This window comes from Podarcis muralis, chromosome 2 (assembly GCF_964188315.1).
Source record: "Podarcis muralis chromosome 2, rPodMur119.hap1.1, whole genome shotgun sequence".
Classification (NCBI taxonomy): domain Eukaryota; kingdom Metazoa; phylum Chordata; class Lepidosauria; order Squamata; family Lacertidae; genus Podarcis; species Podarcis muralis.
The window spans coordinates 44,156,663-44,183,237 of NC_135656.1; the positions used below are offsets into that span (position 1 = coordinate 44,156,663).

Here is a 26,575-nt window from a genome sequence, read left to right on the forward strand (position 1 = left end):
TTTGTAACTCAACGTACCACTGTATTGTGTTTGCTTCCCTGCTTTAATAGGTATTTTATTGCATTGGGGTATTTTTAAATAGTTATTACCCAGCCAAGTCAGAAATGGAAACAAACTGAAGGCAAGAGCTGCTTCCCATAACAACTGTATTATAATTACTACTTGCATTCTGAAAACTAGATTCTTTATCAAATCCTACAACTTTTCCTGCTGCCTTGGGATGGGGGAAACTCAGGCCTGTGTGTGTGTGTGTGTGTGTGTGTGTGTGTGTGTAAACCGTTGACTTTTGCGCTGCTGGAATGTAGCCTGTTGTATAAAGATAAGCAGGCTTTTTAAAAAATGCTGCTTGCATGAGAAACAAAACAAGGCACCATCACTCCTGATCAGCCATCTTTAATTTAAAGTTGTAAACATGGATCAGAACTGGGTGACTAGAGGGTGATGGGAAACTCCGCCCTCCCTTGTTCCTGTAACTCTTTCCCCTCGAGCTGACATTCCTCAGGCTCGGAGCTGTGCCTCTAGGATAATATCCTTTCACCTAAAGGGCCAGCTAGTTCTCTTCATTGACCATGCCACTCAGGGGTGCTGCTCTCCTTAAGGCTGAGTGTGGCAGTGACAGCTCAAGTGGACGAGGAGTATGTGTACATGCGCATAAGCACAAGAGAAATGGGACTGAGCAGCTGACAGGGTTTGGACATGTAGAGGTCCACTAATTTAGGAGCATGACTCTTGGTTACAAGCTACCTGGGACAAGTAAAGGCTGAACCTCCATCCCTAACCTCACAGCTCCAAAGAGCAGACAAAACAAAAACCTAACAACTCAGTGGGCACTGGGAACCTGGGGGCAGGTTGTCTGATACTTGGCACTTGTGTTTGCAAGTGTGGATCACACACTGAGCTTCCAGACTTCTACAGAGACGCCACCAGAGGCAGCGACGGCCATGTTTCCTTCAACACTGATCTGAAAAAGAGGAGAAAGGGTGGGTGGTGGAGGAAATCTAAGTACAGTGAGCAAAAGTCACAGAAGCCAAAACACCCCGCCCCCAGCACATAACCCCACATAAGAAAGACAGCTATGGATACTTTCTCCCACAATCTCCCCTGCTCCCTTTCTCAGGTCAGGGCCAATATAAAAAGTCTGTAACTAGGTTGACGAGCACCTCCACAATCCTTACCCCATTTAGCACACAGCTGTGTGTGTGTGAACAGATGACCTTGGGCGGATCTGTGGGAACATGGATCTGGAAGAGAAATCCAAGAGGTTACGGTATAGAAGCTTAAAATCTAATGAAATGGAAAGTTGAGCTTCAGTACCACACAAACAATGGCTAAGTAGAGAAAATAGTGTATGGGACAGAGCAAATTGGTTCAGAGTCACAAGGGTGTTGTACCAAGGCAACTATTTGGTAAGAAAACCTCCAAAAGAATGACCTGTGTGACTGAGAAAGACCAGGAGTGCACTGTGAAGCAACTGGTCTGCAATCGGGGACATGGAAACCTGGTATGAAAACAGCTTTGTGCGGGCTCTGGCCTTCCTTTATCATGGCTATGCCAAGCTATTAGTTCTCCCTCAGCTGGTGGGAGACGCCAAGGGGTTTGGCTGCTTTAGCTAGGAAGACTCCTCTTTCATGCTCTGTCTTTCAGCCTGAAAAAAGGGCAAGTTTTGCTTTGCCCCCACAGGTGAAGGATGGGATTGGGAAGCCCTGTATCCTAGGCCTGTCTGTGGTTCAGACCTGTAACTTAAACACTACCACAATTCTTACACGCAGTGTCTTGTCAGTGGAAGTTGTGTAAAGTGCACCCAGTGAATGTTGGATTCCCGTGATCTGAGAGCGGTGACCCACATCGAAATACTGTGGAACAAAACAAAAACAGAGTGATGCTTTGAATGAGAGACAAATGCTAGTATGCTGCTGCTGCTGCTTATTTTACAACTGGTTAGGCACTAGCAGTTCGAAAGCACCTCAAAGTGCAAGTAGATAAATAGGTACCGCTCCTGCGGGAAGGTAAATGGTGTTTCTGTGCGCTGCTCTGGTTCGCCAGAAGCAGCTTAGTCATATTGGCCACATGACCCGGAAGCTGTACACCGGCTCCCTTGGCCAGTAAAGCGAGATGAGCGCCGCAACCCCAGAGTCAGCCACGACTGGACCTAATGGTCAGGGGTCCCTTTACCTTTAGGCACTAGTGATTTATATACTATCAGCAAAACATGCTTATTTGGGTTCAGAAGTGACACTGGCAGAAGAAAAATGGCTCCAAATGGTCAAAGCTCATGAGATTTCTAAGGTGAATCCCAGCAGTGTTATAAATATCTCTACAATCTACTGTAAAGCAACACCTTATGCTAGGCTATGCTTTGCAAAGCACAAGTAATTTCGTGGGTGGAGATTAGAGAAGTACCATATTTCTCCGCGATTCAACTTCTCAGCGTACCCGGATGTGCTGGAAACACCCTCCTTTGTTTTCAAAGACATACAGCTGCCCATTGTTGTCTCCAGCCCATAGCTGAGCACCATGGTATGACATGGTGAGGAGGTAAGAGTCCAGCTAGGGAAAGAATGGAACTAATGTCACTGGCATTAATCAAGGTATTGTACTAAAGTAAAGCAGATAGCTCAACTAAGTGAAATAGATTGTGTATGCTAAAGTAGAAAACAAAAAGGTGCCCCAAGTTACTTGCCAAGTTAAAATATGGGGCGAAATTCTTGAACCTAAATAAGGAAAATTAGCAGAACTGAGGCTAGGTTCAAACATAGTGCAAAACTATGGTTTGTGCTAACCATGAGCTTCCACATGAACAAGCAAACCATGGTTTAGAGCTGCTTTTCTGCCTTTAGTTTCCCATCTGGCTCAGCACTAAGCTTCAAAAGTTCACCCTTGAATATTCGCTTGAGGTAGAGCTACTCCCATTTTCATGGTACAGCAGCCTCATCAGGCAAAACAATGACCCCGACAAACCACTCTGTGAATTCAGTCAGCACAGAGCTTCTGTCTGTGCTTTCAAAGCCTGGTTTGCCAGTCCCAAACAAACTGGGAGCAAGCTCATAATGCGAAACCATGGCTCAGCTAAAGCAACTGTGGTTTCATGTAATGCCTGAATGCAGCCTGACTGTAAAGCAAAAACCGCCCTCTGGAATGTCTCCCACATGGCCTTGCCGTATAAACTTAGGAGAGTAAAGGTCAGGCAAGAGCAATGCCAAGTTAAAGAATACTTGGGCGAGGCCAGATCAAGGTCCCACTAAACTCAAGTCCCTCAACTTGGAATGTGTAGCTTCCTGAGCCATATAGCCTCTGAGTTTTATTGAGCACAAGAACATACCTAATCTGAACACAAGTAAAAGCCTGGGATTTGGTTTGTAGTCCCAGACCTTCAACTAATACAGAAATAACTAGCACTCAAGCTCACAGGATTAAGGATTCTCCTGACAAACTCTGGAGAGAACACCCACAGATCCTGGTTTTCTAAGTTGCTTTCTAAGGAATTCTTGGCCATCCTCAGCACAAAAAGGGGAGTCAAAGTCTGTAGCTCACCTGTAGCCTCTGGAGGACACTGTTGGCCCTCCTGTCAAAACACACCAGTGTTCGGTCCTCACTGCCAGAGAGAATGAAGCGCTCATCAGCTGCAAGTGATAGGACTGCACTGGAATGAAGCTTGCGGCTCTTCACTGGGGCCAGTGCAGCTGTGAGAGAGGACCAAGAGATGCCTTAACAGAGCCCAGGCACTTACCTAAGTTCTCACAAAAGAAATGCCTCATTCAGCAAGCACCTCACAGATATTCTCTCTCCCTTGTAGGCCATAGTCTTCCAGCTGAAGTCATGTTCATTGGGCAATAACTAACTAGCAGAGCTTCTGGGTGCTCTCTAGCCAGCTCTTCCCTACTCCTGGCAAATATTGGGGCAGGAGGCTAAGTTAACCATTGCAGTGATTAGATGTAGAACAGCAGCAAGGATTTCCTTTAAGCAGGTCATATTTTTCTAGCCTAAGCAAGTAGTGTTAAAAAACACGATTTCATTGCACAGAGTTTTCTAGATAAGATGGCTGCCAGAAGCAGCTACGTGCTAGCCACTTATGTGAACTGAATGGAGGTATCTGGCTGGGTTTCCTGGCTGCCTGCCCCAGCCCTTCTCCTTCCCTCAGAGGAGATAGCAAACTTATCTAAACGCCTGCCACCCCATAGGCACTGACTGCTTGCAAGTGAGCATGGCAGTTGCAGCTCAAAGCACCAGTACCCACAGGAAACAAGTGACACTAACCTCGAGGGTCATACACTGACACCTTCTTGTCATAGGTTCCCGTGACTAGAATGTCAGGCAGATATGAAAGGCACAGCACAGCTGCTTTTCCTCTAGAAAAAGACATAAAGGGAAGAATCAGGTGAAGGGCCAGAGCACACACTTCAAATAATACATGAAAGTCAGTCAACCTCTGCTCAGCCTTAGACCTAGACCAATAGGATTTAGAAGTGGGATTTGCTAGTTCTCGTTTTGCTGCCTTCTGTGCCGTCCTGTAGGATGAAGCAACCATCCTCTTAATGCCTGCCACACATTAGCTGAGACTTCTGCCTCCCCTGACCTCACAAATCTGAAGAACTAATTCTTTCCTATATGCAACACACAACTTTCCCCCTGTTTGCTCTTTCTGAATCTCTTCATCTGGCTTTTTAGTGAGCTCTTGGGCTATAATGAATAAACAACAACAACAAAATCAGTGAAGGTCTAGAGTACCCAGTGCTGTCACCAACACCTTAAATCCTTTACTACAGGGGCAAAGTGTTCCTGCATGATTCCACTTTTTTGCTCATCTGATTTACAGGCAAGTTTTCGTACCCCACACCCTTGCCTCTAATCCTCCTTAGCAACACTCTGTTCTGCCTAAACAGCACAAGGCCTTCAGCCAAGCTAAACCTCTCATGCATCAGCATTGCTAAATAATGCCCCCACAGATTCAACACAGAACACTGCGATGAGGCATCATACTCAGCTGAACATGTAGCAAAACTCTAGGTTCTGCCACTCCCAAGTGCTACGCCATTCACAGGGGAGAGCACAGAGGCAACCTTACTTGATTTCTCCACACTGTTGTCCATTAGCAGCTATGTCCCACAGCTTCACTGTGCTGTCCCAGGAGCCAGAGCACACACGGTCATCTCTTGCAGCCAGTGACCAAACCCATCCCTATGCAGTGCAAAGAAAAAGCAAGAGCCATTGCTGCGCTTCAGTCCTTTGTTTAGTAACACTGTGGTTATCATTCTGGTGACATGTAAAGAACATGTGATCTTGCCCTACTGCAGAGGATAGCCCAAGAAGGTATGGACAGACCCAAATAATTAACTCTCTCCAGAAGATGAAAAAGGAATAGTTCATATTTCTACTATCCTCTTGAACTGGTGAATGCAGCAAAGCAGACTAGCATGGATAGGGGACAATTGTAGGATTTCCCTTTTCAAAAGACAGACATTTCTAATACAACTCTGCTTGGGTGTGTGAAACTGGGTTTTGCTAAGTCAGGAAACAGCAGTTCAGAATGGAGCAACTGGTCCAGCTCTGCATTACAGAATCTTTGAGTGTGGAATACACTGAACAGAAGTGCCTCAATATATTCTCCCTTTCATAAAGGCTTGCTGCTCTCTAATCAGAAGGGACAGGGAAGAAGTGCAGCCTTCAGATATCATCTCCTTCCTGCACAGGATAGGCCAGTTTTCCTCCAGGATAGACAACAACTATCCAGCCCCCTTCCCTCTCATAACAACTATTTACTGTGTGGCCAGATGCAAAAGGGTGTTGGCCATTTGGAGAGGCAACTTAAAACTTTTTACACTTCTAACAGACGACCAGTCTATTGTAGACTAACATGCTGTGTTTTCTGAAGGGACAGGAAAGGTAAAAGAATGCTGGGACAATTAGTAGTGTAAAGGAGGGGGTGTTGATATTAAGAAGAGTGAGAACAACGGGAAGCAGTTATACGGTGGGAGAACTGCCACTCACTGCAAGGCAGTGCCAGGTAAGAAACAGATTGATCTGGGAGAACTGGCCTTGAATCTTTCAGAGGGGGGTGTATGTGTGGAAATTTTGAGCTGATATGCTATTTCTGCTACTCATTAATCTTCTGTGTATTTAAGTGTTCTAGACGTTAGCAACAGTAGTGCTTCTGGATTAAACATTTACAGGATAGGATAATTATAGAATTAAAGTACTACCACTACATGACCTAGGGGCCATAGACTCCAGACTCTGGTTACCTTGTGTGTGCCATTGCGCTCTGTCCCCAGTGCCTTCACCAGCACTTTTTCTGGTGCTTTGCCTAGCTCTCTCAGGTCCCACAAATTGACATTTCGGTCCCGAGAACCTGAGACACAGAGCTTCCCACCCTGGATACAATGAAAAACAACTGATTACTGTAAAAGCTGAGCCACTGTCCCTCCTTCTTAAGATACTTCAACAAACAATATACAGGGTAGTGATACACCGGCACGTTGCAAAGTCATACAAAAATGTATCACCAAAGCAACTATTCCAGAGTAAGGAGTGTGAACAAGCAAACAAATAAATCACAGAAGTAGTCTTTTTCTTTCAGTCAATCGTGTATTAGTAGAAGCAACATCAACTCGTAAATCAACTTAAAGACGCTGTTCCAGTACAACCAGTGTTTCTTCCCATAAGAGGCTTAATCATCGAGCTGTATAATGTAGTCTAGACAATATACAATCAATAGTTTAGACAAATCTGTCCCTGTGTGCATTTATTCCATAAGAAGAACAGAAAGAGGCTATGTAGCCTTCTATTTGCTGGCCTTCCTTCTTGAGAGGCAGGCACTAAAAAAAACCAAAAAACCACCTCTGCATGAAGGATATGCACAAGGACTTCCACATCAGGGCTTCTCCCTTCACCCCACACATCCACTGAAATTGGCTCAGGGATGGCGGGGCCGGAGAACCCCCAGAACAGCGCATGGAGGGAGGAGACCAGGACAATTCTTCCTACCCTCCATTCATGGAAGCCTCGGCTGGATCACATACCTTCCCTATGTGGAAGAACACAACTGGACACAACCCACTGACTGTATAATTATTTTCAAACTGAACACTGTAATCATAAATGTTAACTTGAAAAAAAAAGTAGATTAGGTGCATGCCATTGCTGGTACTCCACTCAGCATACCGGACCATGAATCCTCCCAGCTAAAATATTCTGGGTTGTAACCAACAAAGTTATTGCATGAGCAGTGGAACAACTTCTCTCTCCTTCTCCTCTAGCTCTGGGGGTCTCCCAACCCTCCAAAGCAGATTTAGGGGTGCGCACTGGGGGAGGATGCAAAGTTTTGTTGAGTGAGCTGAAATTGTTCCGCTCATGCCATGTCCACTGTCAGTCTTAGAGGTTTAAATCCAGAGTCAGCCCTCTCTTCTAAGGAATGGAATGCAATGTGTAAGAAATGGAACTTCTGCTGACAATTTAGATGAATGAATTTTGTAAGACTGATTTCTCAGATGAGTAATCACAGAGAGGTTATGACAAAATAATATTTCAGAACACACTCCTAACTTCATGACTGCTTGTTCACAGACTCTATCAATCCTTAATATTGTACAAATAAAAGCGGCACAGAAAATGTGACTTTTACCTGGAGCAACAGCACAGAGTCAACTGATGCAAAGTGTCCCTCAGCAAGGGAAAAGTGCTCTGTGTTCCTGCCATTTTCTGCCCATTGTTGGAGGTGCTCCTCTAGTTCAATGCAGGCAGCTGGCCAGTTAAAGGCATCATCTGCTGAGACGTGAAAAAGGCATAAAGAGATGCTATTCTTCCTTTGGGCTTTGCAGAACAAACTCAGGCAAGGTAAGCAAATGTATATACAGTGGTACCTTGGGTTACAGACGCTTCAGGTTACAGACACTTCAGGTTACAGACTGCGTTAACCCAGAAATAATACCTTGGGTTAAGAACTTTGCTTCAGGATACGAACAGAAATTGCGCTGCAGTGGCGCAGCAGCAGTGGGAGGCCCCATTAGCTAAAGTGGTGCTTCAGGTTAAGAACAGTTTCACGTTAAGAATGGACCTCCGGAACGAATTAAGTTCTTAACCCGAGGTACCACTGTACTGTATCTTATTTACAACATTATCCATTGCTTTTCCATACAAGTGTCCTCAAAGAGAGAAAACAGTAGTTATATAACCATAAAAGTGGGTTTTATCAATTCGGAAAACTTTGGAGACTGAAAGGACATTATCTTTAATTGCAGAACCAGCACTCAGCACTATCAGTTTGGTGTCAACATTACACCCAATTCTGGGCTCAACTGTAACTCTCTAAAAATTAAAGGCAGGTTTTCAATTTGAAACAAAAGAGGCATGGAATCTAAGAGCAAGAATGGGCAGGAAGACACTTCACCACAAATGTTTATAGAAAAATGTTTAAAAACCCACAGGAATACAGTGGTACCTCGGGTTAAGAACTTAATTCTGGAGGTCCGTTCTTAACCTGAAACTGTTCTTAACCTGAGGTACCACTTTAGGTAATGGGGCCTCCCGCCACCACCGTGCAATTTCTGTTCTCATCCTGAAGTAAAGTTCTTAATCTGAGGTACTATTTCTGGGTTAGTGGAGTCTGTAACCGGAAGCACCTGTAACCGGAATCGTCTGTAACCCGAGGTACCACTGTACTAACTTCCATCCATTTCAGCCTCCCTATCTGAAATAACAGTGATTTCAGTTGCCAGTCGCCCTGGAACAGCAGAGTTGAAGGGCAGCATATTCTGGATTCTGCTAGTGGACACAGCCAGTGAGACCAACAGACCCCACCCACTGTCCAAAGAAGGAGCAGCTGCAAGGAGTTTACTCCCTGCCATAAAAAAACCCCCGTAAGAACTTTGGCATCTAAGAACACATGAGTTCGCTTTATTCCTCCTCCATGCCCAATCCCATTTCTTTTTGTGCTGTGTCTTTTAGAACGCAGGTCTGAGAACAGTGATTATCTTATTATTGACAAAGCTGATCTGGAAAGGTTAGTTCATACTTGAGTTAACAAGAGAATAAAACATGGTAGGCAGAAAGGGAACCCACCTTCCACAACTGGATAGCTGCTGCCGATCCTCTTCAGCAGACGAATTCTCCAAGTGACTTCATCCTGCAGAATGTCCCTCAGTGTCTTGCAGACCAAAGGAAGGACACCCAGGACAAATCTGGGCTGCAGGTAGGAACAGATCTCCAAGATCAGCTCCAGAGGAAGAGATAACAGCCCTGAAGCTGTATCATCACTAACAGGAGACTTTTTCAGTTCCAGAGGAGGAGACCTGTGATCTGATACTTGGGCCTTATCACTTACTGAGAGAGATGTGGGAGGAAGGCACTGGGATGCCTGACTAGACTGGCTTGAAGATCCAAGAACACGTTCAATGTATTCCTGGGCCTGGGTATCTGGATCCGCTTTGCTCTCTGTGTCAGAATCATTATCAGAGTCTTGGTGTTCAGTAGAAGAATCAGGAGGAGCATCCATACCTGGATCAAGAACAAAAAGTGAGAGCTATGGTAAAATGTAAATCTATAATCATATACTACAGTTGTACCTCAGAAGTCGAATAGAAACTGTTCCAGAAGTCCATTTGACTTCCAAAATGTTTGAAAACCAAATCGCAGCTTCTGATTGGCTGCACAAAGCTCTTGCAGCCAATCAGAAGCTGCGGAAGCACCATCAGATGTTCGGGTTCCAAAGAAACGTTTGCAAACCAGAACAATCACTTCCAGGTTTGCAGTGTTCGGGAGTCAAAACGTCCGAGTTCCAGGGCTTTTGGGATCCAAGGTATGACTGTATTTTACTACTATCACTATAATTTTTCAGTAAGGGTACAACTATTTTTAATGGACAACAGATGTTCTATGAAGTATAAGCAAAAAATATATTTTTACATGAGGTCTGTGCTTTTATCCACAAAACCATAGGTGTAACTTCTTAAAAAACAACAACTAAATGGACAACTGGAAGAATAAGATCTTATTTTATTAGTACATTTAATCCAATGAGCTCAAGTTGGCTCTCCAGCTCCCCATTTTATCCTCACAACAACCCTGTGAGGAAGGCTATGCTTTGAGACAATGGCTGGTCCAAAGTTCCCAGTGAGCTTCATGGCAGAGTTGGGATTTTAAACTTGGACTCCAAGGTCCTAGTCCAATACACTGACCACTACACCACATCTATGCTTAGTGGTTCTCAAAGGTGTGGCAGGAGACGACGGCAAGTGTGGCAGAAAGATTCAAGGACTATCAAAGAAACATTTTAAAATTTCAGTGTAGTGTAGTATATACGGATATACAATCAGAAACAGTATCTATGCCTCTCTTCAAGAGCATTGGCTATTTTTCTGCAGTTCTCCACGACAAATTGAAGTGAACAGGGATTTTCAACTCTGACAAATTTGAAAGATCAGAAAAGAGAAAGGTTTCTTTGTGTTGATGAGATGTGTTTGTTTCAAATTAGACCTAATATAAATGAGATTACCCAGCAAACACAAACTCACGCCCCTCTCATTGAGGTATATACTTTGTGAATCGCCCTGAGATCTATGGATGAAGGATGGCATTATAAAATATGCAAGAGGCTCGTTTACAATTATATTTTGGGAATGATTCATGTTCTTACGTAGCTGTATTGTTTTATACAGCAGAACCTGCATGTGGATAAGGAAATTGGGGGCAGAGCACACTATCGCCCCTTTTTCGCACTGACAGGTCGGAAAGGAGCCATGTTCTCTTTCCTAAGTAATAGAGATGATAAGCAAGTGGAGGAGGAATTATTATTTCCGCTTCCCAATCCAAGAATCATCCTGCAGAAGTCCGGGAGGCAAAGCAAGAGGACGTTGCAGGCAGGTGCAAAGAGAAATGCCAAATCCAACTCGCAGGTAATCCCATAAGCAGCGCAGGAGTCACACCCGCCCCGGAAGCCATGGAAAAGGCTGGCGGAGACCGACGCCCGCCCGCCCTCCTTCCACCCCGCGGTGCTTTCCTGCCTCCTTTCTGCCCCATGGCCCCCTCTCACCCGTGGGCCGAGCTGCCTCGACCTTTCTCCCAAAGCGGAGCGGCGAGTATCATGGAGTCAGGGCAGCCTCTCCAGGATCCTGACAGGGCTGAGCCGCCGCCTTCTCGCGTCTCGTCTCCAAGGAGAAAACACTTCCGGCGCGGCGTAGTGACGTCAGAAGCCCGGCTCTCTGCCGAGTCCGACCATTTCAGGCCAGGCGGCTCCGCGCTGCCTTCGGGACCACTGCGGCGTGTTGGAGTCAGGGGCCGCGGAGCAACCCAGGGCTGCTAAAGCGGCGTTTTCGCGCAGCGGCAGCTGCCTCCTGTCAACGGGATCAGGTCGAGGCCGCTTAGGCGTGTCAAAGGAAGGCCTGGCTTCCCTCTTAGTAGGCACGTAAGAGCACAGGATCGCCATTTCAGTATTGTCCGAGTAGTTATAGTACTATCTTGTAAGCTTAGTTTATTCCTTTGCCGTAACTGGCCGCGATTTGCTAATGGTTAGTAAGACAAACATGGACAGCTCAAAAGACAAGATTAAGAACATGTCTTCAGACTAGGTTTTAAATAATATAAGGCAACTGCAGCCATTCATAAAGTTTTGAAATAGTTGTTTTCATCATAGAACTGTAGAGTTGGAAGGGACCACGAGGGTAAGAGTCCAATCCTCTGCAATGCAGGAATCTCTTGCCCAACGTGGGGCAATGTATTTTTAAACTACAAACTGACATGCGTTTGAGTGACATGTTCTAATTAGCAAATTTTAGTATGAGCCAATAGGGACGTTTGCAATCAATGAGTGTACAGTACATGTGCACACTAGTTGAGCTGGACAAAGGAACAAATGTGCACTCTTCCGCATACAGCTTGCACCAGTGTTCAGTGCAATGTGTGAACATGCCCAATATGCTGGTGTCAGATCTTTTGAACTAAGAAAATGGGAACTGGATAATGTACACACAGTACTTCACACTGGTAAATAAAAATGTAACGGAGCTTATGTCAAGAGAACTTCCCAAAAGCCCTTAAGCATCAAGGTCTAATTTTCTGAACATGTTATTCACCAGTGAGGAAGAACTTGTTCAGAAAAGTGAATTACTACTGTTAGCCATACTAATAACTCAATAGTAGTATATTAATTAACAACACAAGCTTTTTAATGATAGGTAAAGGGACCCCTGACAGTTAAGTCGAGTCGCAAATGACTCGGGTTGTGGCGCTCATCTCGCTTTACAGGCTGAAGGAGCCGGTGTTTGTCCGCTTCGCAGTTTTTCCGGGTCATGTGGCCGGCATGACTAAGGTGCTTCTGGCGCACCCATGTCCCTTTTTTAATGACAGTTACTGTATATTTTAGGGACACAGGTGGCGCTGTGGGTAAAAGCCTCAGCGCCTAGGGCTTGCCGATCGAAAGGTCGGCGGTTCGAATCCCTGCGGCGGGGTGCGCTCCCGTCGTTCAGTCCCAGCGCCTGCCAACCTAGCAGTTCGAAAGCACCCCCAGGTGCAAGTAGATAAATAGGGACCGCTTACAAGCGGGAAGGTAAACGGCGTTTCCGTGTGCGGCTCTGGCTCGCCAGAGCAGCGATGTCATGCTGGCCACATGACCCGGAAGTGTCTCCAGACAGCGCTGGCCCCCGGCCTCTTGAGTGAGATGGGCGCACAACCCTAGAGTCTGTCAAGACTGGCCCGTAGGGGCAGGGGTACCTTTACCTTTTTACTGTATATTTAGAATGGGAACAGATCTTTTACCATTCTCTCCTACCGAAGCCCACTAGGCTTGCCAGGAATAGTTAATACCTTATGCTGTTTCAAAAGGACTGCAAGTCAGTCACGCCCCTAGAATTCAATGTAGATATGGATTTCTCAGGAAACTGCCTTTCTAACCTGCCCTTTTCTGAAAAGTTTGTTGAGAATCTGCATTGATTTCCTGTTGACCTGGACTCAATTCAAGGTGCTGGCCAATAAAGCCAAAGGGATTTAAGCAGCTTCAGCCTTTATTGGCAAAGACATACAACTAAGGATTAGAGGAAGCACACCAAGGTAAATCACGAATTAATGATGTCACTTTGGGATATTTATATGTGGTGGAAATACAATTACATCATCCCACATAACACTGGTGCACTTCTGAGCTAATGGGTATATAATCATTCTACCAATATAAAAGTTGGCATTGTGACAATTTGAAAATTCTATTAAATCCAACTAGAAGAGGGTTTTCAGCTTCCCAAGTAATGTCAGAAGTACTACCCTCATAATAGAGCAGGCCAATAGAAGTGTTAGTAAAGACTTAATTAAGTTTCAACTTATACGGGTTATATCATGGACCTAGTGCATAAAGCCAAATTTGTGTATTGTATAGTCAAAACACACTTTCCCAAGGTGAGTGCAGTGGCAGGTGAGATTGCCAAGATTCCCCCTGCCCCTCAGACACCCACCCCCTTTTAATTTTTTTCTGGGTAAGCACGTAAAGCTGAATTCACAAAAGTTAAATGTGTTTAAATTGTGAGTTGATTGGTTTTTGTTTTTTGAATTCTACAGTAAGAGAGGCTCTTCAGCCTGGTTGAATTTTCTGGCCACTCAGACCTGTGCCAGAAATATACAAAACATTCAGTTATGGGGTGAAAAACTGGGCAGAAACATGGAAACTGGAGTCACAAGAATTTTTTAGTTGACAAAAAAATTATACATAAAATGAGAAAAATCTCATTTGAGCAAGGTGCAAGCAGCTGCTTCAACACTAGGTACACTGCAGTTCCACCATTGGAAACATTACGGCACATTTACAAATATACAAATCCAGGATTAACGAACAGGAGGCAATACTAGAAGCACTTGTACAAAAGACAAATTTCATTTCAAGAGGCAGTCAGGTCAAGTAGCTTAAACTTCACTGGATGAATGAAGAGTTCACAAGCCTTCAGTTGAGAAGCACAAGCCAGGACTCTGCCTGCCATCTGTGCACATTTCTTGCCCATTTTAAAAACCAATTGCTTCCCAAATAGAACCCTCTGGCTTTCCCCGTTGCAGGATAGGGAAAGTTGAAAACTGAGGCACGAGAGGGAACGCTTGTAATAAAATCATTAAAATGCAAAGAACTAGCTGATTGCTTCCAGAGACCTGCTCGAGTTCCACACTATTAAAAAGACGAATTGAGGAATGCATTTGCAAGTTTACTATCATTTTTTTTGAACTAGCTATCCTAGAAGAGTGCAGGGCTGTCCCTAGCAACTGATTTCAAGGATTAGGAGAGCAGCTTTCACTTAGGTATGTGCTGTCTCCAAGTTAAAAAAAAAACCTGCACAATAATGCCCCAGCAAGTTCTATGACAAATCTCCAAGAATTGCAAGCACTGCAACATGTGAAACAGAGGCCAGGGATAGAAAGAAAAAGGAGATGGGAGGGGGTATCAGTGAAGTTTAAGTTACTGAGCAATCTCACAAATACACTTTCAGAAATTCACCCCACTATACTCAGTGTCACTGTCAATTGCTGTCAAAGAAAGCATCTCCTTATCCCAGAACGTGGGTGTCCATCCTCTGTCACATATATCTTCTTCTGTCATCCCACCACTGTATCTACCATCACCAAAGCAATACAGGATATGAGGCACAGTTCAACCCAGTTGTCTGGCTACCAATCCTGATGCTGCTCAAGTTCCGTTGGGATCTGCTCTGAAGAAAGCTGGGGCTGGGGCTCAGTTCACTTGTCTCTTCTTCCTCAGCACGCTGCCTGCTGGCAATCATTTCCTTGGGCAAACTCTATTCATGTTGACTCTGCAGAATATTCCTGGTGACTATTTTTTCATCCCCAGCACTTCTCACTTTTCCAGAAGTTGCTCTCATCAGGTGAAGCAGTATCCCCTTTTCCCCACAACCTAGCTGCCTTTGGGAAAACAGGCTTGCTTCCACTTCACATCCTCTTCACTTACAATTAAAAAGCTATGGCTTCACTAACTCAAATTCATTCAGCAAACCCCAGATTCTATTTCCAGGGACCGAACAGATTTGGGTCTAATGAGAATTATTTAAGACAGCAACTCCACTAAGCATGCAGCAAAAGCTACGAGCTTCCACTGGCCATGCATGGAGGGCTCTATTTTATTAATTCCTCTATGCTTTGCTATGTTTACTGCTCCTTTTGTAAACCAAAGTGGTGGATGCGGCATAGAACTCCCTTAAGACAGAAAGTTTAAATCACCATTATGTATGTACAAATGCCATTCTGGCCCCCAATAGCGCAGGATACCACATAACGTGTGCCATATAAAAATGACCGAGTGCACACTGGTCTCCGCCAGCCTTTGGCCTATGGACAGATGGAATTCAGTTTCCTTCCTTGCTCTCTCCTGCCTCCTGCAGCTGAAGTAATGCAATAGCAGTGTCACAAAGTAACAGCTGAACAACAGGGTAACAGATTCATTGCACTGCGGCATCTTCTTAAAAAATAAAGACATGCTTCTCCAACAGTATTTCTTATGATAGGGACTGCTCCCTAGATGGCTGGCAGGTCCCCACAAAGTCAGAGGCTGCCTTTGCTCCAAGCATCACATCCAGCACACAGTGCCATGGCAACTATGGCAAAAAGGGTTTGTGGGTTTCCTTAAGATTCCTAGATGAAAATGCTTACACTTAGTCATTATGGGCTACTCACAGGTTCACTAGTCTACTTCTTGGTCACCATGCAGTCTTGAAAAGGTGAATAGCTGATCTCTTGAACACCGGTGACTGGAAATATACAGCAGTATAACCCCCTTGGATTGAGTTTTAACTCTTCCCTCTTCATCAGCTGGTTTTAAACCATTGAATCTTTAAATCCCATTTTAACATCTTAAACCCGATCCTTTATTTATTATTATTTATTATTAGCTAGTCCTTTATGATGGCCCCTAGTTAGATCCCCTTCTCAAGAGTGTTGCAGTTTAAGATTGCTCCCCTTTCTCAGCCCAGGTCCGAGTCCCACCCCACCCCATTCCACCAACGATGGCCTCTGAGTAGAGACCTTTTCCTTCCGCTAGTGAGATACCCTGGTTTTTGTTTAAATTGGTCACGGAGGCCCACCCTCCCCCCCAACTTTGTAAATTTCAGGAGATGGGGAGTGAAGTCATTTTATGTCCCACAATGCTCTTCCCGTCCTCCCTAACCCCCCATTAACAGGGATTTGTAACACTGGGTTGTGGACGAGTTCCCAGTATTCCTCCCAGCGCACACAGGAACCTGAGAAAAAAAGACAGTCAGTATTAAATAAAAGTAACCAGCAGAGCACATTAGAGCCTGACTCCCCCTTCCACAGCATGTTGCTCATGCTATCTACTAGTATGTCTGCAGGATACACAGCTACAACTAACTTGGGCAGACTGATTGCTGTACTGGCAAATTGGGGTCAAAGCCGGAGTAGGGTGGACTTTGAACTCTTCCGCTACATTAATTCATAAGCAAATATCAATACGGAAGGCCGGAACCTCAAATATCAGGATAAAAGGAATTATGGCTGGGGAATGTGGGCTTTCCTGCACTGCCATCTCCTGACACATCCCATAAGGGTAGTAGATTGCTTCCTATATGGGATATTTGATCTCCACATTCACATTCTCAAGAGCCTCTGCTCAGTATCACTGAAACACAGATTCTGCATCACGGAGAGGACAACTGAGTACAAGCTGGCCTACATCTTTCCATCTCAATTAGCTCCAACATTTAATTCATTCTTCCTACTTTGGTCACTCCATTCCCTTCTTAGGGCTTTTCTCCCTCTCCTATCTCACTGAATATGGGACTTACCGAGTACGGTTTCACTGTTTGCCTAGACCCCATAGAACGCAGCTAACCTCTCCTTCAGCAGTGGAGGAAACTGCTCTGAAAACTGCTGCCAGTTCTCCTCCCCAACTTGATCTTTGAAGCCATGAAGAATCTGAGAAAGAAGAAGAGATCATCACAAGTGGAAAATAGCTATCACACTCTGTCCCCCAACTCTAGCCTTCCATAGGCTCAGAGAGAACTAGGAGACCTGGTATTTACACTCTGTGTCAAGAGTGGGAAACTTGTTAACCTTGCTTAAAACCTTAACTGAAACATACACAAGTGGCCCCAAGTTTGTTTTGCAGAGCTCAACTGGATTTAGCAGTTGCATATCAAGTGTATACACACAGGAACTCCAATCTGTAGTTATGAGACATGAGAGCAAGGCTAGAACCCAGAAGTGGAAATATCAGGAAAATAATTTTTGACTGATTGGTAGAAGGAACTTCCTGCGGGAAGAGCTGTTTGGAAGTGGAAACAAACTTCCTTAGGAAAGTGCATGGAAGAGGGTTCTCCTTTGTTCGATGTATTTAAGAACTCTGGATGACCATCTCTCAAGAATGCTGTAGTTACATCCTCCACAGGACTGGAATAGAGGATCTTCTCAGTCTGTGATTATAATCCCACTCTATGATTGATTCACTTGATAATAAATGGAATCTGTACCCTGTATCTGCTGCCAAGCTATGGATTGGCATTATGTCTGAACTCAGGCTTATTTGTCTCTGACCCCAAGTCTGGATATAACATTAAGTTAAATCATGGCTAGTCCTAGGTAACATCGTAGCAGCAGTACTGGGGGCAGGAGTACTGCAGCCACAATCTTTGCTCCAGGAACCCACATGTTTGCAGTAAGCCGTGGTGTGGCTTGGTGTTACAAAGTACCGTATTTTTTGCACCATAACACTCACTTTTTTCCTCCTAGAAAGTAAGCGGAAATGTCTGTGCGTGTTATGGAGGGAATGCCTACGGGTGGCATGCCTACGGATTTTCCTCCTCTAAAAACTACGTGCGTGTTATGGTCGGGTGCATGTTATAGAGCGAAAAATACGGGTAGTTTATTTGCTGCTGATTGGTAGCTACCACACACTTCTGGGTCCAGGGAGGGCTTGCTAAGTATCAGTATACTGCCACCACATTTCCAAGCTTTTATCTAGTTACTGGTGCTGGGAATGCTAAAAATGAAAGCCAAGAATCAGGCTTAGTATGAGTTTGCTATCAAGGCAGAAACTATTGGGTCAACTACACTGCCCACTACAAAATGTGGCTAGCAGTTTCAATAAATATTCACACACAGCAATCTGTGTCAAGGGGAAGTCTAGGTGTATTCCCCCCACCCACCCAATGCCAGCATGACAAACACACATACCTTACGAGCAAAAGCCCATTCTTTTAGTATATGGCCAAAGAAGCCTCTCTCCACTGCAGTGACATACCTTATAAAACATGTCCCTCAGATCATCCTTGGGGCTCACCCAGGAAGCAACAGCGTCACAGAAGAAAATAAAATCCTACAGAAGAATGAGAAAACTCAGTACAGATCCCAGGTCACTAGAATCACTAGAGATTTCCTACCATTCTAAACTAGCAGAGTTTTTGGAAAATGTACTGCACCTCAGGGACACAAAGAAAAAGACACTAAGCAGCACACAGCACTCCAACTGCAGATGCATCAAAATAAATTGCACTATTCTGTAAGATATATGTGACTTTGGATATGCTTATTTATGAAGATTCTTTACCCGCCTTTCCCATAATGTCCCAAGGCAGGTTAGAGCAACATAAAGTAAAATCAGTAAAACAGTTATAATTATAAAAGCAGGTAAACTTTTTGCAACCAGAACAGATAATATAAACTCAGCAAAAGAGGTGGGTCCCACAAAACAAAATAACTAGAACTGTCGAAGGCCAGGGTACTTTGCCCTTAAGAAGCAATTGTGCTGTTTGGGGTTCAACCATTTGCTATATATTTGTCACAGGGACCTTTCTAGTGATCAAAGGTATCCCGCAAACATCTGAAAAATCTCTCAACATAATTACCTGCACAACTCCACCAGGGTTTACCCCAATCATCATACAGATGCCACGGAAGGCCGAGTCCTTCTCCTCATTATCACGTATGTTCCTGAGGGATGTACACCTAGGAGCCAAAGCAAACACTTTGCACACTGGAGATGCAGAGAAGAGCAAAAATAGCTCCTTCCCCACAAATCCATGCAATAATGCTAAGGTAGAACAGCTGGCTTGGCATTTTTTCATCGGAAAAAAGCTACAAACATATGGATCAAGACTTACTGAAGATCAAGTATTAGATTAATTCTCCTGTCCAGGGTGTGCTCTTCTATTGGCCATGCTTTTTAATACCAGTATTCAATTAGAATACTCCTTTCTGGGTATTTGGGGATTCCATGTAAAGTCAGATCAATAGTTGGGACAAGGCTGCAAATCCCTCTCCCAACTGAAGGTGGCAGAAAGTTGAACAAATTTAAATGTGACTAATTACATTTTAGTAATTTGTCACAGAAGAAAAAAGTGTGCTCCACGTGTGTTTTGCCTTCTCAAAAATACTGATGGATGAGCACTGTGCAACTAGAGTGTGAAGATGGAGTCATCCAAAGAGTTGCTACTTAGTGGCAGGAGGGGAAAAGAGACAAGAGAGGTGAGCAGGATGTACAATGAGAGTTCTGCAGCTTGTCACTAGACAATATCGCAGGGAGTATCTAGCAGCTGCCCAATATCCTTGGCACAAGTACAATACTAATAGATGCACTATCTCTATCACTCTCTTTGCATTGTATATATTGTCTAAATAGTTTCTACTGCACAGTGTGGATTTCTACTTTAACAGGACTTAACCTTCCTGCCACCCACCCTGCAGCCCCCCTGTACACAAAATCTGCTTTCAAGGGCTGGGGGACCCTCCAGAGATTTGGGAGGTGCACAACTGGCTACAGGGTGTAAAAAATAAAGTTAAAGTCTCAATTCACCACCAGGAGTCCACTCATGCAACACTGGATCCCAACCGGTGCTCAGAAAAATGGCAATATCCTTCTAAAAGACACACAACCTTGAGGGATGTTGTACTGACTGAGACAAATATGAATCAAGGCTGGACAAAAACTGATTGAGCAAAATGCCTCTGAATGCACATCAACTTGTTCTAGAATGAAGCTGACAGATTGAGAGGGTGGCCCGTGTATACCTCACCCCCTGCAAACTGAGGCCAAAAAGCCACATCTCCTGTCTGAGTATAAACACTAACCAAGGTCTGATAAACTGCTGCAGCATCGGTGCCACCTCCTGAGGGCAGACGTAGCCCAAGCGTCCAATCGTGATGGCTAGAAAGGGGAGAGAAACAAGCCTGTCACAACTGCTCAAAGCAGCAGCCTTGTCTGTTCTGTAGCATCATGAGTTTGGAAGGTGGGATTTATAAGGGGGCACATGGCATCACAGGACCTAGACCATATTAAGTGCATAGTGCAGTTGTAAAAAGTATTAGGGGGGAAATATGGTGCTCAAGAGCCATTTGCAAATGCTGTGTGCAGAAAAGGCCAGAAGAGACTTCCAGAAAAGGAAATTAGCTCTTTGATATAGGATCATGTCCCCCATGGGACCCTTAGCAGGCAACAGAAACAAGACGACTTCTTAGAATTAGCGCAGTGTTAGTGGAGGAATAGTCACAGAACTCCAAGATTTAATTGGATTTTTCCATGACTGGTCATCTGCTCCAGCATAAAAAAGGCAGATCCCATTTCCAAAGCAGATGAGTGAAAAGGTACATACAAACCCTTTATCACCAGTTTGACAATAAGCACAAGAGTACCAAAAGGAAATGTAATTAAGACAGAATTAGGAGTCCATCCTCACCTGTGTTCTCTAGAAGTGTTTTTGGGGTGTTTGGCCTGTTGATTATCTCCACAAGGTTATTCAGGACCATTTGAACATATGGTTGCATTTCAGCCCCTGGTAAGGAAGAAATGATCAGCTGAGTCATACATAGCTCCAGGAATCAGGTTATCAACTTTGAATTGCTGCACAATACCCTGCTCCATTTGACATACAGGAGGAAATCACATGCTTCCAGATAGCCCAAAATTAGAGGTAGACACAGTATTGTAGCTGTAACTTGAGACTCTCATGAGCTATCCATAATGTAGGGCCAAGGACCTTATTATGTCAATAGTAGAAATGAATTTAGTTACACTTTGCTGAAACTCAAGAACTTCTGCTGTTACACCGCTAACATGCAGAAAAATAAGTCAACTTAACAGCCAAACACCTACCCATCCTAACAATGGGAAGTTGCATTTTCCTCCTATAAGGAGCTAGAAGAGGGTACCACTGCTGAACGGCATGGCAGTACAAAGCTAGCTGCTTAAAGTTACTGTGGGTTCCTGGTACACTTACCCATCTGCATGCAGATCTCTCCAATAGCCCAGGTGGCATTATTGCAAACAGAAATGAATTCTGGATTCAGGTTGGTCCCTAGGATGGGCATGAATTCAGCTGAAGAGAAGAGACGAGACATGTATTGGTTTAACTGAAGTATTTATAGCATTCCCTACACTACAGTGGTACCTCGTGTTACATACTTAATCCGTTCCGGAGGTCCGTTCGTAACAGGAAACCGCTCGTAACATGAGGCGCGCTTTCTTGGTGCCTCCCGCTGCTGCTGCGCCACTGGAGCGCAACTTCCGCTCGCATCCGGGGGCAAAGGTTGCAACAAGAGGCATCTACTTCCGGGTTAGCGGAGCGCGTAACCCGCAGCATTCATAAGGGGGACAGTACGTAACATGAGGTACCACTGTATTTTGATCTAAGGGCAAGATACACAGAAATCCAACCAAAAGCAAACAACTACATTATCAGAATAGGACAGATAAAACACTAGCAATTTAGTCAGCACTGACTAGCACCAAGGCAAAGGTGAGGTCCTTAGTCCTCCAAACCAGTTTCCAAACAAGATCAATGCTCTAACTCAGGTTTGTGTGACAGTCCCAGTTTTGGCCTTTGGCACAGCTAAACTGACACATTGTTTTACTTATTTGAATAATGCATAAATCACCCATTCAAAAATATCAAGGGGGACGCACAAAATAAATGGAATACAATACACAAAATACAAAGTTAAAACAACTGCCATAGCACTATGCTGCATTCTTCCCTAACTCTGCCCAACTTTCAGGGTGCGTTGCACTTTTTTTTATTAAAAAAAAATCGATTTTATTGGTTTTCTATTAATCCAAAATATACAAAGATAGTTACATAAGATTTTGTTGCATATAAACAGAAAATAAAATTTAAATGCACTGCAGTCTTATTGGACAAGAGGGAATATTTTTTCACCCAGAAACATCTGAGAAAATAATGTACCCATAGCCCTTAGCTGCAAGGTGCTGTATCAGAATACTGAGTCTTGAATCTATGCTGCATTCAAAACCAAAATGAGAAAGGGTACATGTCCACGGTATTTGGACTCTGATCGATCAATTTTCTGCACTCATATATTGGCAATACCTGAATCTGCATTAGATGTAGAAGCCAGATGGCTCCTTGCACATATCCTGTCATAGACACTAGCTTTTGACTAAGTAGCCTTGTAAGTTGCACTCATTCCCAATCCAGAGCTAACAGTGATAGTACTGAAACAATTTTAAAAGTAGGGAAACGTTCAATGTTAAGTATCATTGTCAACATGTCTCAATAGCAGCAATAAATCTAGGAGGGTGAAGAAAAAGAACCTGTTCTCTCTGAAAGGAGCTGAAAATGGAAAGTACCCTTGAAGAGAATTATAAAACATTAAGCACTGGTCTTTTTCTAAATAAAGCACACGGCTACTACAGCACCTCTGCATGTTTTCTTTCTTAGGTTTGGTAGCAAATTTCTGGCTATAATCATACCATTGGATCATCTAGCCCTGAATTGTCTCTGTGGCTGACAGCTGTTGTTTAGGACCACTTACTGATTTTTCTCTCTCACTCTTTGTATTTCATCTAGTACTTCTATGTACCTTTTGAGATGGCAAAAAGAGGGGAGCTTCAGTTCTTGTGACCTATGGAAGGTGGAGCTCACCTTAGGAATGTAGGACAGATCTATTCTGAGGTTTACTTTGTCTTTCTGAAAAATGCAGAGATTGCCCTGAACTGACAAGGTACTTAAATCCGTCACCTTTCTGACTAATGTGAAGCAGTTACTTTGAACATAAGCAATCATATGGGAACAGAGGCCAGGGGTTTGAGTAGTCAAGGTGGAGAGAGCCTTATGAAGATTCCCTAAGAAAACACTGAAAGGGGGTTGACCAAAAAGATGGAAGCAATCAGCAAGCACAGAGGACAGAGAAGGAGAAAGAATGTCTGTCTGGACTGGCAGTTCAAACAAGATGCCAAGACAGGAAGGAAGAGGATTCAAAGTAATCAATGAGGTTTCCTGCGTGGGCTGCAAGACAGACTTAAACCCAGCAGCGTCTGTGTGGCTAATCTGCCAGGAAAATACCTGCTGGTTAATCTCTTTCTTTGTTTTGTGCACCAATGATTAAAACTGGGACTTTCTGCATGTAAAGCATGAGCTCTACAACTTAGCTATGCCCCCTCTAAACTACTACGCAAGGCCCTAACAGCATTATGGCAAAAACCTGTTTTTCATAAAAGAAAACCAAGGCAGATATGTTTCTTCCTCCAGATACAAGATATAACAAAATCTGTTACCACTTGAGAGCTATTGTAACTGCTAGCAGCTGTCTCGGTCCCTCTCAGATCTTGAGATTAAAAACAGTATTAACACAAAGATCACTACTATCATGCCAAGAAACATAAGGTCATACAACAAGAACTCAACAGGTACCTACCAATGCATGGCTTGACATGCATGAAACAGGCTTTGGTAAGGTCTCCTAGGAGTGCAAATGAGCTCTGCCGAACCTCTGGCATGGTGTCCTACAGGGAGAACAAGGAAGTTTAGAAGGGACAGTGTTGTGTGTACCATTTAGACTGCAGTGTAGGGCTGGGCAATGTTGGGTTTTCAACATCGCAGAGTATCACCAGCCAAACATGGTTTGGTGATATACCGCGATGTTGAAAAAAGCTGCATTGGCCCCAACCAGCATCGTGGGAGCTGAGGCACTTTCACCCCAGCGCCTCATGGGCTGTGGCCAATACAGCTGGCCCCAGCCTGCTGCTCAGCCAGGGGGCGGAAAGGCTCCTGTTCCCAGCGGAGCCAGCCCCGAGTCCCCTGCTACTTGTGCTGGAGCAGCAAGGACCTTGGGGCTCCTTGGCCAAGCTCCTTCTGCCTTCGCTGGCATGGGGGGTGGGCGAGCTACCTTGCCCACTTGCTCCCCACTCTCCGAAGGTGGACCAAGTGGCAGAAGTCAAGCACACGGAACCTATCAGGCTCTGTGTGTTTGACTGCCTTCGCCCATGCAGGTGCACTGTCTCTTTTCTCTGGTGGTGGTGGTGGTGGGGTCGTTCACCCCAGGAGGAATGATGCAGCTCACCCTCCTGGGCAAAGTCTGCAAGGCACGGGGTACAAAGCCACCCTATTTGTGCCAGAGGGGCTGCTGGCGAGTGCTGGGCCCACCTAAGAGCCCCTACACCGCCAGGCTGCCTTCCACTGGGAGGGTGGGCTCTGTCTTTCTGGGAGTAAAGGCACAGCACACCCTCTTGGAGAAGGCAGTCAGGTGGGGTTGGGGATCTCTCAGCTGGGAAGGGCGGACTTTGCGCTTCCCAGCTGAGCAGCCCTGCTCCCACTCCTACTTGCGTGCAAGCAAGAGCGGGGTTGGGGCTCTCTCAGCTGGGGAGGGGGAGCACTTTAATGGAGCCCTCATCTTACCACTGGCTCATGTGAGCCCGTGGCTGGTCGGGGGCTCTGTAAAACTGCTTGGCTGAGGCGAGGGCAGCAGTGTGCTCCTCAGCCAAGCAGTTTAAAGAAGCGGAGGAAGGAGCAAGCTGTATCGGCACCTCGCAGGTTCGGCTTGATTCGGCCCGGGCAGAGTGCAATGGCGCTTTCACCAGTGGTATATTGCTGGTGAAACCATTGCCGCTTGTGTCCCTCTGCCTCCAGCTCGCAGCCAGTTTGTTTCTCCCTCAGCGTGCTGGGCGCTGGAAGCAAAGGGACTCAAGAGCGGTGACAGTTTCACAGCAATATACCACTGAGTGAAGCTGTCACTGTGGTCTGTCCCCACATATATCAATATATATCACCCAGGCCTCTCTCCCAGGCAGTGTCTCTCAGTCTGACATAATGGTGGGTGCTCACTTGTAAGTGATAGAGAGAAAACAAAGTAGATGTGCAAGATCCAGGATATGAGATTAAATTTGGATGCAAACTTATTTATTCACTAATCATTACTTTTTCTGGGTCTGCACTCAACAGGTCTCTCATAAAAGACAGTGATAAACTCTCCTTCCCTGTTAAAATTATTACGAAGGAGCCTTGTGCAGATGGAAGGAATTTGGCTGTTAATAGGCACAGACCCTCTCAGAAATACCAGAACAGGACTATCCATTGAGGTTCTGTCTAGCTCTGCTTCCCGGGATAGTAGGAGGCTCTTAAGTCAGGGAAACCTTACAACTGATGCTTTCTCCCCACCTCTTCATACAACTCACAATGCATTAACAACCTAGTCCAACATCCTTTTGAAAGGCAGACACTCTGGGACACTTGCTCCCTGCTTGTTTCTTTTTTTAAACTTTGGATTCACCCAATTATTCTTGCAGCTTCTGCTACAATTATTTCTAAATTATTTCCCCCACTTAGTTTCTCACCATCTATCCAGTCCCCTATCATATTCAATAATTTACTCAGCCTATAATTCTCAAGTGTAGAACAGCACATGATTTAGAACACATCACCCACACCACCCTCAAAACCTGATTTCTTCCCATTGACATAGAGGCATTGATGATACAGTGTTTTTGTCTGCTAATTCTCATCTTATTGTTTTCTAGCATTGACTTCTCTAACTTACTTGTAAAGTAAGCTTTATTAACATTAGCCTAAATTTTGGAAAACAAATGGTGAGCCTAATCTCAAGTACCTCTGAATTCAAGTTCTTGGCTGGGGCTGAGAAATCCCAGGGTCCCAGAAGCTATGAACTGGCCTAAAGCAGTCATTACACATTGAACGCAGGACTCTCTCACCCACCTGCATGCACTGGAACAGGAGAGTCATGATATTGCTCCGGGCCACAAGCTGCTCCACGTGACATCCCAGACCTTCAGCCAATCCACTCAGCAAGTCAAGAGCAACGATCATGAAATCTTTATCAGGAGCCTCGTATTGGTCTGGGTGTTGACTATACATCTACGAATTTGAGAACAGAGAACCATTTACCTCAAAGAAAACACAAAGCCTCAACAAGGCCATAGCAAGCTTCACTGAGCAACAGTTTGAACAGGAACACTTGTGCTGTTAAAGCACAGGGTAAGTTTCAGTTGCCTAGTCGATGGTTAATGCTAGCTTTCGTTACTGCCAGTTATGGTTAATCTGCCCACATGTGATCCTCCTTCTCTGATCAACAGGGACTCAGTTTTCCAACACTTAAGTATTATATACAGCATACTTTTTTAAAAAAAACCAAAACCAAGAAACAACAGCCTATCCTACCATGGCTTGGGCAAGGGTCTTCTGCACAAGTGTCACACAGCGCTGGTAGACAGGTTCACAGTATGGAAGGAAGCCACTTTGGAGTGCAGTTGCTACAGATGACAAACACTGTAGAAATAACAGATAGCAACTCAAAAGACATGCATGGAGGACCACCTGGCATGCACATTGTCTTGCCCTTA

At 44.7% G+C, this 26,575-nt stretch overlaps 2 protein-coding genes across 6 annotated transcripts in view; both read right to left on the reverse strand.

Annotated features, from left to right (window-relative positions):
* Positions 1-377: 377 nt before the first annotated feature.
* FBXW9 (F-box and WD repeat domain containing 9) lies at positions 378-11,178 on the reverse strand. Of its 4 annotated transcripts, none has more exons than XM_028717367.2 (11): positions 11,024-11,178; positions 9,055-9,489; positions 7,619-7,758; positions 6,240-6,368; positions 5,063-5,175; positions 4,255-4,346; positions 3,532-3,680; positions 2,434-2,547; positions 1,764-1,853; positions 1,176-1,241; positions 378-961 (listed from the first exon to the last, which is right to left on the reverse strand). In XM_028717367.2, exons 2-11 carry the CDS (start codon positions 9,485-9,487, stop codon positions 887-889), a joined length of 1,401 nt encoding a protein of 466 aa, XP_028573200.1. In that variant the 5' UTR covers positions 9,488-9,489; positions 11,024-11,178; the 3' UTR covers positions 378-886. The 4 variants fall into 4 exon arrangements, 3 of the variants coding, with proteins under 3 accessions (XP_028573200.1, XP_028573199.1, XP_028573204.1); XM_028717366.2 differs by having other exon boundaries at positions 7,619-7,761; XR_003705181.2 differs by lacking the exon at positions 378-961 and having other exon boundaries at positions 1,193-1,241; positions 2,401-2,547; positions 7,619-7,761.
* A 2,466-nt stretch (positions 11,179-13,644) lies between these two features.
* The window catches only part of TNPO2 (transportin 2), a 32,896-nt gene continuing 19,965 nt past the window's right edge, over positions 13,645-26,575 (reverse strand). For both annotated transcript variants that reach the window (XM_028717372.2, XM_028717373.2), the window contains exons 16-25: positions 26,394-26,501; positions 25,932-26,090; positions 23,638-23,725; positions 21,201-21,299; positions 20,661-20,756; positions 20,056-20,131; positions 18,834-18,933; positions 18,230-18,304; positions 16,776-16,905; positions 13,645-16,211 (exon numbers count right to left, since the gene is read on the reverse strand). In XM_028717372.2, coding sequence (XP_028573205.1) covers positions 16,798-16,905; positions 18,230-18,304; positions 18,834-18,933; positions 20,056-20,131; positions 20,661-20,756; positions 21,201-21,299; positions 23,638-23,725; positions 25,932-26,090; positions 26,394-26,501 — 909 coding nt within the window. In that variant the 3' untranslated portion in view covers positions 13,645-16,211; positions 16,776-16,797. The remainder of the gene's footprint in view (positions 16,212-16,775; positions 16,906-18,229; positions 18,305-18,833; positions 18,934-20,055; positions 20,132-20,660; positions 20,757-21,200; positions 21,300-23,637; positions 23,726-25,931; positions 26,091-26,393; positions 26,502-26,575) is intronic.

Bases quoted from the DNA above. Each gene is read 5' to 3' on its own strand.
- FBXW9 (XM_028717366.2), bottom strand. From the start codon at position 9,487: ATGGATGCTCCTCCTGATTCTTCTACTGAACACCAAGACTCTGATAAT. The intron at 5,176-6,239 runs GTAACCAGAGTC...TGCACTGCATAG, and splicing joins AGCGCAATGGCACACACAAG to GGATGGGTTTGGTCACTGGC. The intron at 2,548-3,531 runs GTGAGCTACAGA...TTCTTTCCCTAG, and splicing joins GTGTCCTCCAGAGGCTACAG to CTGGACTCTTACCTCCTCAC.